Genomic DNA, 13,833 nt, shown 5'->3' on the forward strand with positions numbered 1-13,833 from the left:
CCCCCCGCCACCCCTGGAAAGTACTTTATGACCCAAATACTTTTTCAGCTTTACAAGAAATTTTAAGAAATTCATCGCATTGGAAATACTTTGAGACACGCTGATTATTTTACCTTCTTCGTGTCCAAGCTGCTTATTTTTAGCTCTCTTCCTGGCCTCGATTTTATCCGTGTCTGCATTTACTGCTTCATAAACGGTTTCTGCTACTTCCAGCTGCCAGCGCTCGGAGATCACCAAGGGGAAGTTCTTGTAGAGATCTTGGTCGCAATCAAGAAGCTTATTATTTTAAGAAATCAAGACAGGTACGATTTAACATCCTTAGCAAGGCAACAGATTCAGAAGTATCCTATCTGTGCGTGGGAAGTCAACTGGCCACACGCCCCTGCTCATCCCGGGCGACATCGTCCTCAGCTCTTGGCCACGAAGCACGAAAACCACACTGATCGGAGCTCCTAGTTTAGGCACGGACTACCTGTCGGGAGGCTTGGAGAGGCTACCTCAGGGAAACCCGGGCGTCCAAACCAGTCACAGGGGACAAAAGCGAGGCGCGGGAAGTTGCCTGAATGGCCCAAAGTCACTCAGCTGGTAAGTGCAGATGTGAGCCCGGTCTGCGGGACTCCAGAGCCTCGATTATGGTTTACAAAACGTAAAGTATGAGGATCCCTTTTTAACCCCAAAAATGTCTCTGGGCTGCCACATCATAGCCGTCTTATTTTTGGCACTCTTTCACGGCCGGTAGTACATGTGATGGTGACAAAACTCTATTGTGACGGCAGTAATCCTTTTAAAGGACCCTGTTGCCCCAAGCCTGGCTGTGTAGCGGTACTTAAGCCTCTGACTCGAACATCCGTCCAGGCTGCAGACGCCGCCTGGTGGGGCACGCGTCTGGGCACTGGTTGCACCGCGGTCCCCCAGGGCGGCCACCGCACCAGACCACAGAAGTGGCCTGGGCCCTCTCGGCTTCCCCTTCGCCCAAGCTCCCCTTCCCGGGAAGCTGGTCCTGACCGCCCCTCCTTCCCGACACAGCCAGTTCCAACCGGCTGCCACTCCTTGGTCCCAGCGCCCTCGGTCTCCGGTCTCCGGTTTCCCTCCTCTCCCCAGCAACCTTCCCATCATCCTCCAGCCACTTATCTGCCACTTCTGTCCCCGTGCCCCACTGGCTCCAGTTCTGCGTGTCCCTAGCTACAGCTCCTCACAGGTGCGTGTGCTTGCAGGGCTGAGGCCTGCTACGGGGGACGGGGGGTGGGGGGAGCTGCTTGGTAGGAAAAGTGAGGGGGGAGCTTACACAACCAGGGTATAATGAGGCAGCTGAGCTGAGATGGGGAGGTCCTGGGGGAAGCTGGGGAGGTGGGGGCAGACATGAGCCGACATGTGGTGATATGCTCTGACTTAGCACCCTGAAAAGGATGATTTTCTCCCATGACTCACCATCTGTAATTATGCCTTGTCTACTGAGAGGCATAATGATATGAACAAAAGTTTGAAAAATGCAGAGGATTATGTAAAAAAAAAAAAAAACCACCACAGTGATTATTCCACTTTTGATTGACAAATGCAAAACGGCTCAGGCTGTTTGCTCTTTTCATCCTGACGCACGGAGATCTGAATACTTAAAAGGATTAAGATGGCTGGCTCTCCAGCGCCAGGCAAAGTGTCTTTGCTATCACACAGTTGTTTTTCTCTGCTTCACGTACGTGCGAGTTCTAGTTCAATTGCAAGTATCTCCAAACCTGTAAGAGACTGACCATCGTGCAGCTTATCGAACAAAACGATTAGCCAGGGGAGAGCTTTCATAGTTTCTAATTTAGCTCCTTGAAGGCTACATCCTTCAAATGTGTGGACGTTCACTGGTAACATCCCAGAGCCAGCCGATACGAAGACAGCCACCCGTCTGACTGCCGACGAAAATCTCCCCACCCTTCAAAGCACCTGCAGGCGAACGTCACAAGGGTACCTTGATGCCTTTGGTGTCGTCTTCATCAAATGAGCCAATGTCAAAGGCGTCGGCAGCGTTGACTTCTCCCCGGGGAGGAATCAAGGGTGGAGGGTACTGGAAGATCCAAACAGGAAGGTTTCAGTTATCAGATCACCTGACGGCCTGTTCGACCCACGTTATCGTTCTACAGTGAGAACGTGGTGCAGGATACCAACAGGCTGAATTCTGTGGACACTCCAGCCGAGCTCATTCCCGTCACAACACATATGTCACAGAGGAGCTTTGCGTGGAACATCCCTAAGAGAAGACCCCAGGTTTGAGAGAAACTGAAGGGGGGGGGGGCGGGGGGAGATTCACGTCCAAGGTCTTAAAGCATCGCCGAATACAATGATGTCTCAAGACTGCACATGCCGCCAGCTGAACTTTGGGAAAACATGATCTCTCAGACAACGCGGCACCACATTCCGCTCGCTGGGGGCCAGGAGCAGGGCTCCACACCCACAGACGTCTGGAGGCCAATGCCAGCTATGCCAGAGCTCACTCCTTCACTCACATCAGGCGGGCTTAACAGAGCGTCAGCCCTCCATGGTTGGACTGTTTGAGATCATGCAAAAACGAATCCGAAGCTGATAAACATTTAAAAAAAAAACACCTTAATTTGGGGGTGGTTTCCCGAACCAATGGGAATATAAAAATATCTCCAAGTTAAGGGGAGGGAGTTATGCTACATCCAGTCACACTGATCCTTAAAAGTTGGGTGGTGCTGGGCTAGAAAGCAGGTGTAAATTTGCGACCAACTTTTCTTGTCGTCCCTCGATAGGTGCTATGTGAAGACACAGTCACGGATCGAGACAGGAAGTCAAAAAGACGAGCGAAAGCTGAAAGTGTCTCAGTTATTTGGACATTTGAATTCATCAGATAACAACTGCAGTTCAGCATCTGTTAATTTATACTGCAGATATTTTCACAACGTTGAAACTAGGGAAACCAGGGGAGAAGCGGGCCCCGAGGGAGTCGGCTGGATGGCAGCGAGAATGACCCGGCGGCCGTGGGAGGCTGGGGCGGGACCCTGGGGGATGGACCCAGGAAGTGGGGAACATGGGGGTGGCGGTGCCCAGCGTGGGGTCCCAGACAGAGTACCTTCTGTAAGTAGACATGCTGCCAGTCAATGCCTTTGAAAAAGCCGTGTTCCTTTACTTCCTGTGCCCTGTGGAAGAAACACATCAGTGGTGAGCGTGCCTTTGCAAACCTAAGGAATATTTTTGCAAAAAACTGTCTCCTAGTGCGAGAACACGGGGGAATGACTATTTCAGTTCTTTAAGAAGCAAAGAAAATAGGCTTCTTTCAAAGCAACACAGGAAAACACGGGATGTTTAGAAATACTGGATGTGGAGGCCAGGCAGCTTATCCCGTAAGGTAATTGACTGAGGATGTGCATTTCAGTTTAAGAGAACCTAGGAGTTGTCACGGATGTACAAATACATGGGATTCTGTCATCATGAGAACCGATTCAAGTAAGAATTTACATTAGAGATCTTCACACTGAGGAGGTTTACAGCAAATGTCTATGAGGCATCTTAGATCAAACGGCAGGCATATGAGGCACCAGATACTAATTTAGAAGCAAACTAGAAATCTAGGAACATAGCGCACGCCAAACCTCCTCATAAACTGAAGAAACAGGCTTGCCCAGAGATCACCGTTAAAGCTCAGTCTATGCAGAAGAAAAGGGGCCGTATCCCATGAGGAAAGCCTATGTGGGGGAAACATACACACGGCCCCTGTGCCCCACTGGGGGCTCTCACCCCAGCTCTGCCCAGGGTGCCCCTCAGCCCTGTCCCTTGGCAGAGTCCCCAGGGCTGGCTCTCGGTCCCCTTCCTCTGCTCTCACTCCTTGAGTGACCTCACCCTGCTGGGGCCTTCAAGCGCCCCGAACCTGCAGACAGCTCTCCAATCTGTGTCCTCAGCTCTGACCTTGTCCTGCACACCGGGACGCCCACCCACCCGGTGCCTACTTGGCTACTTGGCATGACCACTCGATGGGGCGAAAGGTCGGTAGAACCGACTTCCTCTCACAACTTGTTGTCTCAGGCCAATGAGCCGGATCACCCCCGACGCCCCACCTCCCCCTCACTCCACGGCCCAGCCCTCGCCAAGTCATGGGCAAGGTACTTCTTACTACCCCCGATCCTCAAGACAATCGATTCCCAGTGGGGGTGGTGGGGTCTTTGATCATGGAGGGGATGCTAAATGCCCCACTGCCACCATCCGGCTCCCGCCCCGCTCCCTGAATGGCTCTAACTGTCCCCTGCCCCAGCCGGCACTCAGACCACTCAGCCTGCAACCCCAACTCTACCCTGCAGCCTCCAAATCACCTTTTCATTCAAACAATCTCCCCACGCCCCTGCCCGAGACTCTCCGGAGGCTTTCTTGTTGTACTCACAGCAAAAGTTCGGGGATGCGGTGTGCAGGACCTACCTGAGCCCCCCGCCTCTCTGACTGGCTCTTGACCTCCCTCTCCTGGCTCCCCAGCCTCCTTGCTTTTGTGCATCGGGGAAGCTTGATTCCATGGGACTCTCAGTGGCGGACATAATGAATGATAACGGAGCTCCATGACCAGCCTTATTGTGCACAATAAGGCAATTTGTCCAAAGTTCCGGTGGGGATCCTTCCTCCCCGCCCTCCTCCCAAGGCTGAGGTCTCAGCGACAGCACTGCCTTATTGATCTCACTCATGCTCTTCTCGCAGTCTGGGATCATCCTATTTATTTGATCGTTTCCACAGTGTCCTTCACCCCCACCCAATATAAGCCCCAGGAAGGCTGGGCTGTGTCTACCTTGCACACGGCCTGAGCCCCAGCGCTTAGGACAGTGGCTGGCACTCAGGGGAGCGTTCAGGAAGTGTTCAGTGAATGAATGACATCCAAGTCAAAGGGCGTCCCTTTGCATTTTGCTTTGTTCCTTCCCAATAACCGCTAAAATGATGGAAGAGGAACATGGAGACATACATGCACCACAAAGTGCATCGGGGAAAACCGCCAGCAGACAGGACGGGCGTGGACATAGGAGCCGGGACTGTTGGCAAGAAATGGCAAAGCTATCGCCTGGGAGGCAGAGGTACTGAGCTCCAGGCTCAACACAGTGTGTATGGAGGGGGGTGTGGAGGGGGTGGGGAAGGGGGGATGGTGAGCCACAGGCTGGAGACACAGGCTGAACTCTGTATATGGAACACTTAGCACACGCGTGCATGCACACACAGACACACACACACACACACACACACACACACACACACACTTTCTTTCTCCGTATCTAATCCCAAAACACCTACAGCTAGCTGTTTATTCTATTACAGTGGGGGAAACCTCTGAAAGGTTCTATTTGAAAGAAATTAAGCCTGCTAAAGATTTTAAAGAGCAATCAGAAGAGGGATTGGAAATTTAAGCCATCAGAAAATAGAACAGAATCAAAGCAAAGATACAGGTAATACACAGGGCCAGCAGCATTGATGACCCTTCTAGAAACTCCCACAGCCACCTAGAAGGAAGTTTGCGAGCTAACCAAGGAAATGGAAGAGCGCGAATGTCAAATAAATAAAGTAACAGTATTCCCCAAGCAGAAGAACACCAGCCTGGACGGTCCACGGGAGTCTCGGTGCTGGACGTGATGAGCGATAATGGAGTTCCATGACCAGCTTTATTGTACACAATAAAGCAGTATCTCCAAAGATCTGGGGGGAAATTAGTATCGATCTAGAATTCTACAGCCGGCCAAAACAGCAGTCAAGTTGGAGGACAGCAGGAAGGCATTTTGGATGTGTAGGAACACGGAGAGTTTACCTCTCGTACCCCCTCTCTGAAGGAGTTCCTTGAGAACACTCTCTAGCTAATCGGGGGGAGGGTTGGGATGGGGGCCCCCCAGAAGGCATGGGATCAAGTAAATAGCAGATTCAAACCAGGAGGGCAACAAGAGAGAAGGTCAGAACAGAGGGTGCTGAGTAGCAGAAACTGAGCAGCCGGCTGTCACCGAAGCTCGTGGGTTTGAGCCCTTCCCGAAAAAAATTCAGTCGGAAACGAAAGCCCACACATACACATGGAGATCTCCTATAGAGCGCAAACGAAAGTGAGGGCCACTCCAGGCTAGGCTTGGGCAAACTGGATCAGCCTGACCGGGTGGAAATAAAAACGAACGGAGACAGAAAGCAGTCAGTGGGACAGAAGAGGACAGTGCAAGACCCTCATTTTCTAAAGTAGGGACTCAAGACCCTGTTTGTAGTTGGTGGAACAGGCACAAGTGGGTAAGCATAGCATTTAAAACCCCACGGGTTGGGGCGCCTGGGTGGCGCGGTCGGTTAAACGTCCGACTTCGGCTCAGGTCACAATCTCGCGGTCCGTGAGTTGGAGCCCCGTGCCGGGCTCTGTGCTGACAGCTCAGAGCCTGGAGCCCGTTTCCGATTCTGTGTCTCCCTCTCTCTCTGCCCCTCCCCTGTTCATGCTCTGTCTCTCTCTGTCTCAAGAATAAATAAACGTTAAAAAAAAAAATTAAAAAAAAAAAACCGCACGGGTTAAACAAACATAGAGTTTCAATTCTTCTGAGGGGTGGTGGACAGGGAAGGCTATAGAGATAGTACTGACAGAGCTAAATCTTCATCTGTATCAGCAGGCATGGATAATCTCTCAAATTAATAAAGACGGAAGTGTGCAGGGGCACCTGGGTGGCTCAGCTGGTCAAGCTGATCTGACTCTAGATCTCGGCTCAGGTCACGATCTTCCGGTTATCGGGCTCTGCGCTGATAACGTGGAGCCTGCTCGGGATGCTCTCTCTCTCCCTCTCTCTGTCCCTTCCCCACTCATGTGCGCACTCTCTCAGAATAAATAAACTTGAAAAAAAAAAAAGTACGCACATGAGCACGTTACGCAGCTACCTACACGATATACGTGTAATATACAGTATAAAATGTATACGCACATATAAGCTACTCTAAAATACACGTATGCATACGTATGGGACATACACTCATACCACGCATGGTTAAAAGTTGTTTCTTTTTTGTTCCAAACTTTTTTTAAGTTGAAGTACAGCCAGCCGACACACGGTGTTACATTAGTTTAGGTGCACACGGAATGATACAAGTCTACTCGCTCTGCTGCAGCTACCACCTGTCACCAGACTGTCACTATTACCGTCCCATCGACTGTATTCTGTGCTGTGCCTTCCACCCCCGTGACTTACTCATGTACCTCTCACTACCCTTGTTGCTCATTCTAGAAGCTGCTTCCTATGAAATGGGAAGAAGAGCCAGCCCGGGGGTGGGGAGAGACTGGATGGTTGGAAGTCGGCATTTCCTTCTCTGTCAGCTTTCCAGGTATTACTGTCCTTTTCACCCAGTGGAGGGACAGCAGCTGGAAAGCGAGTTCAAGACAGCAGCCGGCCAGCTCCGCATGAGTGAAAATGGGCGGCGGCCAGATCGGGGTCCTGAGCTGCCGTTGTTACAAACCTAATTAGGAAAACGTCACCAGATGAACCGCGAGACATCAGGATTCATTTCCACCACCCACGTGATCGACTTTTAAAGTTCAAAAGTTAGTGACTCCTTCAATTCATTAATTATAAAACACTAAAGACAGCTTTTGCGTTTGTCCCCCCCCCCCCCCCCCCCGCTTAGACTGAAATGGGACACTTTTAGGGGCTAGGAATGATCTGTGACATACTGAAAATCGCCGTTAGGTATTCTGTGTGATGATACTGACACTGAAGAGTGAAAAAAAGGGCCTACCCGCCTCCACGGCAGCCAAGCCGCTTACTAGCGTCTCTCTGGAGCAGGCCTTCTAGGAGGGCCCGAAGTTCAGGGGAGAAGGCCTCCGGGAGCTCGACGTTCTGGGGGAGAGAAAAGAACACGATTTGGAAGACGCTCTCCTGGAACCAGGGCCCCGACACCCAACCAGACCAAAAGGCCATTTCTTGGATGAAGAGTGTTAAAAGCTGAAGAGTCACCACGAATTAATATTTACTCCAAAGAAATGGGAAACTTACTAATCACTTTCTTTCCCCCCCACCAAGTAATCTCTATGCCCAACATGGGGCTTGAACTCACGACTCCAAGATCACGAGTCGCAGGCTCCACCGACTGGGCCAGCCAGGCGCCCCCCAATTACTAATCATTTTCAATGACAATCAACAGGCCGGGGGACCAGGTCAGGAGACAAGAAGGTCTCCTCGCTCTTCTACACTCAGCAATTTTTCCTTTTCTTTGATCTCTTCACTTTACTTCTTGATTTCCTGTATCTTTCTCTTACTGATGGGGGGCAAACCTTGATTTCTGCCTTGGCATCTATTTCCACTAAATCTCCAGTCAGGAATTCCTCTATGAATTGTGTCTCGGCTCATTTGTTTTAAGAAGGCAAGTTTCTACACCGGTTCCAACGAACTGAAACGTGAACACTGTCATGTGACTAAGGATGGAGTCTTTAGGGGCACTTGGGTGGCTCAATCAGTTAGGCATCTGACTCTGGATTTCATGATCTCATGGTTTTTGACTTTGAGCCCTTCATCATGCTCCACAATGCCAGCGTGGAGCCTTCTTGGGATTCTCTCTCCCCCTGCCCGCCCCTCCCCTGCTCACACGCGTACTCTCTCTTAAAATAAACAGATACTAAAAAAAAAATGGAGTTTTCAGTCTCCTTACCACGGTGAGAGTCATCCGGTCTATCTCGTGTTTATCTTTGGTTTTGTGTTGTCTAAAAGGGCTGTGCCTGTGGAAATGAACAACACTCTGTGATGATGTGGTACCGGGATTCTCAGCACACACGCGTCCCCGGCTCACGCCTGCAGAGAGGACTGTGTTCTGTCACCGTTCATCCGAAACTACAGAAACACCAAAGCCATACACATTTACCGTTTCCAGAGAAACACTGGTGTTGGGGTGCATTAGGTTCTGAAAGGGGGGGCTGATCAGCAAACATATTCCCCGAGATATTTTAAAATATCGTTAGAGGGGCGCCTGGGTGGCTCAGTCGGTTAGATGTCTGACTTTGGCTCAGGTCATGATCTCACGGTTCGTGAGTTCGAGCCCCGCGTCGGGCTGTGTGCTGACAGCTCGGAGCCTGGAGCCTGCTTCGGATCCTGTGTCTCCTTGTCTCTCTGCCCCTCCCCTGCTCACACTCTGTCTCTTTCTCTCAAAAATGAATAAAATTTAGGGGCGCCTGGGTGGCGCAGTCGGTTAAGCGTCCGACTTCAGCCAGGTCACGATCTCGCGGTCCGTGAGTTCGAGCCCCGCGTCGGGCTCTGGGCTGATGGCTCAGAGCCTGGAGCCTGTTTCCGATTCTGTGTCTCCCTCTCTCTCTGCTCCTCCCCCATTCATGCTATGTCTCTCTCTGTCCCAAAAATAAATAAACGTTGAAAAAAAAAATTTAAAAAAAAAAATCTTAAAAAAAAAAAATGAATAAAATTTAAAAAAAATTAAAAAAAAAAACAAAAAACAAAAAAACCCCACAGAGAACTAACTGTAGTGGAAACAACACACACCAAGGGGAACAGCCCCGTAACTTTAAGCAGTACCTTCCTTTGATGATAACAGACAGAAACTAACCCAGTGCCCCCAGGCCATCCATGGCTCTGAGAGCTGCTCACTCATGTTTTCCTTTGGTTGAGCCCCAAATCTAGGAGTCGGCAGACCTGGATTCAAGGTCGTGACTGGGGTGTTTACTGGCTGTGAGCCAGTCATGGAAACCATCAGCAGCGATTTCTTCATCTGCAAATGGGCCTAAGGTCGCATCTCGGAAACGGCGAAGGGGACAACAAAACAATGGAGATGCCGGTAGTAGGCGGCAGTATGCAGGAGGGGGCTGATCCAGCAGTCGTTCGTGAACTTCATGAAGATGAATCTTACTTTATCCAACAAATGCCTGCTGGATAAACTGTGTAAAAACAAATCATTCTTCCTCTTTACCCTGTTGTGAAAACCCCAGAGAAGCTGGCTTATAAAGGAAATCTTATCAAAAGAGACCAGTAAACATGCAAATTACAAAATCCTGGCCTTCTTTATTTATTTGAAAATTAAAAAAGATACACACACACACACACACACAAATGAGTTTTCTTATATAGCAACACAGGCCCATAAAATTACGAATCCTACAGATTTATTTCTAAGGCATATATAACATAATCAGAGGCAAGATACTCTATAAAATATTTGGAAGTATCTTCAGTGGGCTAGAATACTGAGCACATAAATGAATGTGATTTAGGAAAGGAACTAATCCTTGTATTTGTCCACTCACTACTTATTACTACCGCTCTGACCATCCTGCTGAATTAGAGAAGTCTGCACTGAATCATCTCTTGGAAAAGATTATTACATTTCAGAGCCTTTATTATTTTAAGGATTTTAATGTTCATTTTGTACAAGAGAGGGCACTCTAATGCTTTGTTTTCCTCCTTATCATGCAACAGAATAGAAAGTAATTTCCATCTCTTGAAAGTAATAAAATATAAAACAAGGTGAGTTAGGGTTAAGCAAACATACGCTAATCTTTAAACTAGATTTTGGCTGGAAATGTCCTTTTCAACCTCTTCGTGTCCAAAAATAAAAATGCAAAATTACTGCATTGAAAAAGCAAATAATGGGGGCACCTGGGTGGCTCAGCCGGTTAAGTGTCTGACTTTGGCTCAGGTCATGATCTCACAGTTTGTGGGTTCCAGCCCCGTGTCAGGCTCTGCTGACAGCTTGGAGCCTGGAGCCTGCTTCGGATTCTGTGTCTCCCTCTCTCTGTGCCCCTCCCCTGTTCATGCTCATGCTTGCTCTCTCTCTCTCTCTCTCTCTCTCTCTCTCAAAAGTAAACATTAAAAAAAAGCAAATAGGATATAACAACAAATGGCATTTGTCAAATGGTATCTGTTATTTATAAGATAGTAACATCTAAAAAACCCATTACTTGTATCACTCTCCTCTGCAAAAGACACAGAGATATTAACACGTCCATGATTCAAGAGAAAAAGAATAAACGCTTATTAAATCTTACTAAAACGTTAGCCTCTCTGCTGGACATGGCTGTTCCCACCCCACAAAGCCCCTGAACCCATGAAAAGGGACTGTGTGCGGATCTCCTGGCACTGTGGCAGCTCCTGCCGGTCTGGCTCCTGTGTGCGGTGCCGGGGGACCCCACTCCCACTCCCGACCCCCATGCACTTGCCTGCGTCTGCCGCCGGAAGGAAAGGGCTGTGCCCTGACCCTTTCAGAGAAGGCCTGCTGTGTTCTGACAGAAATGCTCTGTGCTAAATTTAAAACGTCTTTCATGAGACCAGAGGGAGGCTGGCAGGAGGGAGCGGAGTTAAGTCAGTGGGGCCAAACCCATTTCCAGCGCATGAACCCTGTCCCGGTCCCGTGCTAGAAACATAGCTAGTCCGTGCCCGACTGCACACAAAATGGTCGGAAATGCTTTTCAGCGATTCGGTTCTGGGCTTGCGGCGCTGAGAAAGTTTGGTCTTTCAAGTTCAAAACCGCGCTGCACATCTGTTTCCAATGTAGTCTTGATTATTCTTTGTGCACAAAGCCAAAGACGCTGTGTCTATTTTGGAAAACGTTAAAGAGACCCTACGACAGTAACGATCTCCGCTCTGAGGGAGGCACGTGGTACCCACAGATCCTGTGTGCCTTGCAGCTGCTCCGCTCCCTGATGCAGCCGCTTTAAATAGGAGAGGGTATCCGGCCCGCCGGCAGCTAGCAGGGCTGCCGCTTCTCCCTGCAGGGCGTGCAACACGCTGGCTGCAGCCGGGAAGTGCCGCGGGAATGAAATTCACATGTGTGGTGGTCAGATGTGGCTTGTGAATTACAGACCGAGTGGGAGCGCTGCAAATTTCCCCCAAAAGAGTTGGGAAATCGCTCAAGATGTCGGAAATGCTGGGAAAACACACACACACACACACACACACACACACACACACCACTCAGTGAAACAATGAGCTCAAAAGCAGTACATTTCTAAGTACGAGTGATTCAAAACTCTTAAGCCAAAAATTAATTTTAGAATACGAAAAAGATCATTCGTTACGTCAAATAGGAGTTTTGAACCTAAGCCAGTAGCTGCCAAAATATTTATAAACATTCCCTGTTTCTTCCGTACAGGAACAATCTCAGTAACCTCAGGCAGAGCTCAGCTGTCCCCAGAGCACCGTCCAGGCTCTCTCCCTGCATCTGACAGCTTCGGGGACAGACCATCAGTGGTGACAAGTTTAGGATCCAAGCCACTGTCACATCAATTCTTTTCCTTAACAGACATCTGAAATCTAGTTGGAGGATCATGACAGCAACCCCACACATTTGCAACAGGGACACATGTTCAATACCAGACAAAGTCATCTGAGGGGGAAACAGTGACACCTCCCGGACACATGGCTTCTGAACGGCTCGGTCCATCACTGCGAGTCCAAGGTTGCAGAACGCGAGCTCAAGCTGGGACAGCTTGCTCCTTTCCCTCAGGCCCTGCGGTGTTCTTCTAGGGTGTCGAGGCAAAGTGGGGGGTGCAGACCAGTGTTTCAGCAGAGGCAGTGGGGACACACAGGTCCACGTAAGGAAGCATTCCACCACAGAATGTTGGTGACCACCTGTTCAACCTCACTGCACGGGCATGGGAAGGAAGAGACAGGCTAAGAGCAGACTTGCTCATCCTCAGCGCCATTGACCTTTTGGGCTGGGCAACCCTTTGCTGGGGCAGCGAGGCCCGTCCTGACTATTGTGAGATGTTCAGCAGCATCCCTGGCCCCCACCTGCCAGATGTCAGAAGTAGCCCTTTCCAAAGCTGTGACAACCAAAAACGTCTCCGGGCATTGCCAAGCGCCCCTGGGGTGGTGGCCGAGCTGTGGGCAGCGGCTGGCAAGCCATCGGGTCCATTCTGCAAGGACCTGAACCGTGGCTGTCCTGTGAGCACACCAGGAAGCAGGGGGGCAGGGCCTGTGGGCCGGTGCTCTCCTGCTCGTCCCCCTGCCCTGCTGCCTTGCTTCCTCAGCCCCTTGTGTCGGAAAAAAAACCCAGCTAGCTGCTCAGGGCTCCCTTCTAGGCGGCCAGTGAAAACTGAATAGGTCACTTCCAGACATACTTTCTGTGTCTTCCCCACACACGACCTTGCGAAGTGGAACAGGTGACACTGTCCCCTCATCTGCAGCTGAAGGGGATGAAGCCTCCTGGGCACAGCCCCTTCCCCTGCTGACCCCAGTACGGTGTTTTGCTCCTGAAGGTCCCTCAATAAACATCAGTTTAATAGGAACCACTGACATTTTACAACCACGGATTCTGGTAATGACGTCACTCTCGCCCCAGCTACCTCGAACCTGACCCCTTAGCTTCCGTATCTGAGCACCCATCCGGAAAAACAGCAACTGCCACCCCCACCCCTCAGCCTAGCAAGATAGGTCCACCACTTGCCCCCTTCCTGGTCCCGGGGCTGCAGGGCTAGCTTGAGTGCTCCTGGCTTTTCGCCTGGGTCCCTGCACCTGTCCCAGTCCCCCTCTGTCCAGTCATCTTCTTCTGACAGACACCCCAGCGATGTCCCTCCTTTGCATAAAAGCCTCCAGGCTCCGGGGCCTTGAGAGCAAAGCCCCAACTCCCCGGCACAGTGTTCTAGGCTCTCCGATGTCCACCCAATCTCCTCAACCTTCTCCCCGAGCACACTCTCCATCCTCTTGTCAGTGACCCGCCCCGCCCAGGTCACAGCTGGGGAAAGGCAAACTGCCCAGCGTTGTCTGCTCCCCGAAGAAAACGTGTCTACTCTGCCCCAGTCTCGGAATCGCCATCCTCTTTCAAGCTCGCTTCACAGAGCATCTCCTGCGTGGAGTTGGCCCCGCTCTCCCAAGTTAGCCCTGGGACCCATTTTCGTGCCCCCGGACACCGCGGCTGGCCTTG

General features: G+C 50.5%; 1 protein-coding gene across 3 annotated transcripts in view; it reads right to left on the bottom strand.

The window, feature by feature from the left end:
* The window catches only part of GRK3 (G protein-coupled receptor kinase 3), a 103,344-nt gene that overhangs the window by 8,081 nt on the left and 81,430 nt on the right, over positions 1-13,833 (bottom strand). For all 3 annotated transcript variants that reach the window (XM_040463906.1, XM_040463907.1, XM_040463908.1), the window contains 5 exons: positions 8,620-8,686; positions 7,711-7,811; positions 3,077-3,143; positions 1,955-2,050; positions 114-276 (listed from right to left, as the gene is read on the bottom strand). In XM_040463906.1, the coding sequence (XP_040319840.1) occupies positions 114-276; positions 1,955-2,050; positions 3,077-3,143; positions 7,711-7,811; positions 8,620-8,686 (494 nt within the window). The remainder of the gene's footprint in view (positions 1-113; positions 277-1,954; positions 2,051-3,076; positions 3,144-7,710; positions 7,812-8,619; positions 8,687-13,833) is intronic.

The sequence above is a fragment of the Herpailurus yagouaroundi genome, unplaced genomic scaffold (assembly GCF_014898765.1).
Source record: "Herpailurus yagouaroundi ecotype Mexico unplaced genomic scaffold, PumYag 428, whole genome shotgun sequence".
NCBI classification, from domain to species: Eukaryota; Metazoa; Chordata; class Mammalia; order Carnivora; family Felidae; genus Herpailurus; species Herpailurus yagouaroundi.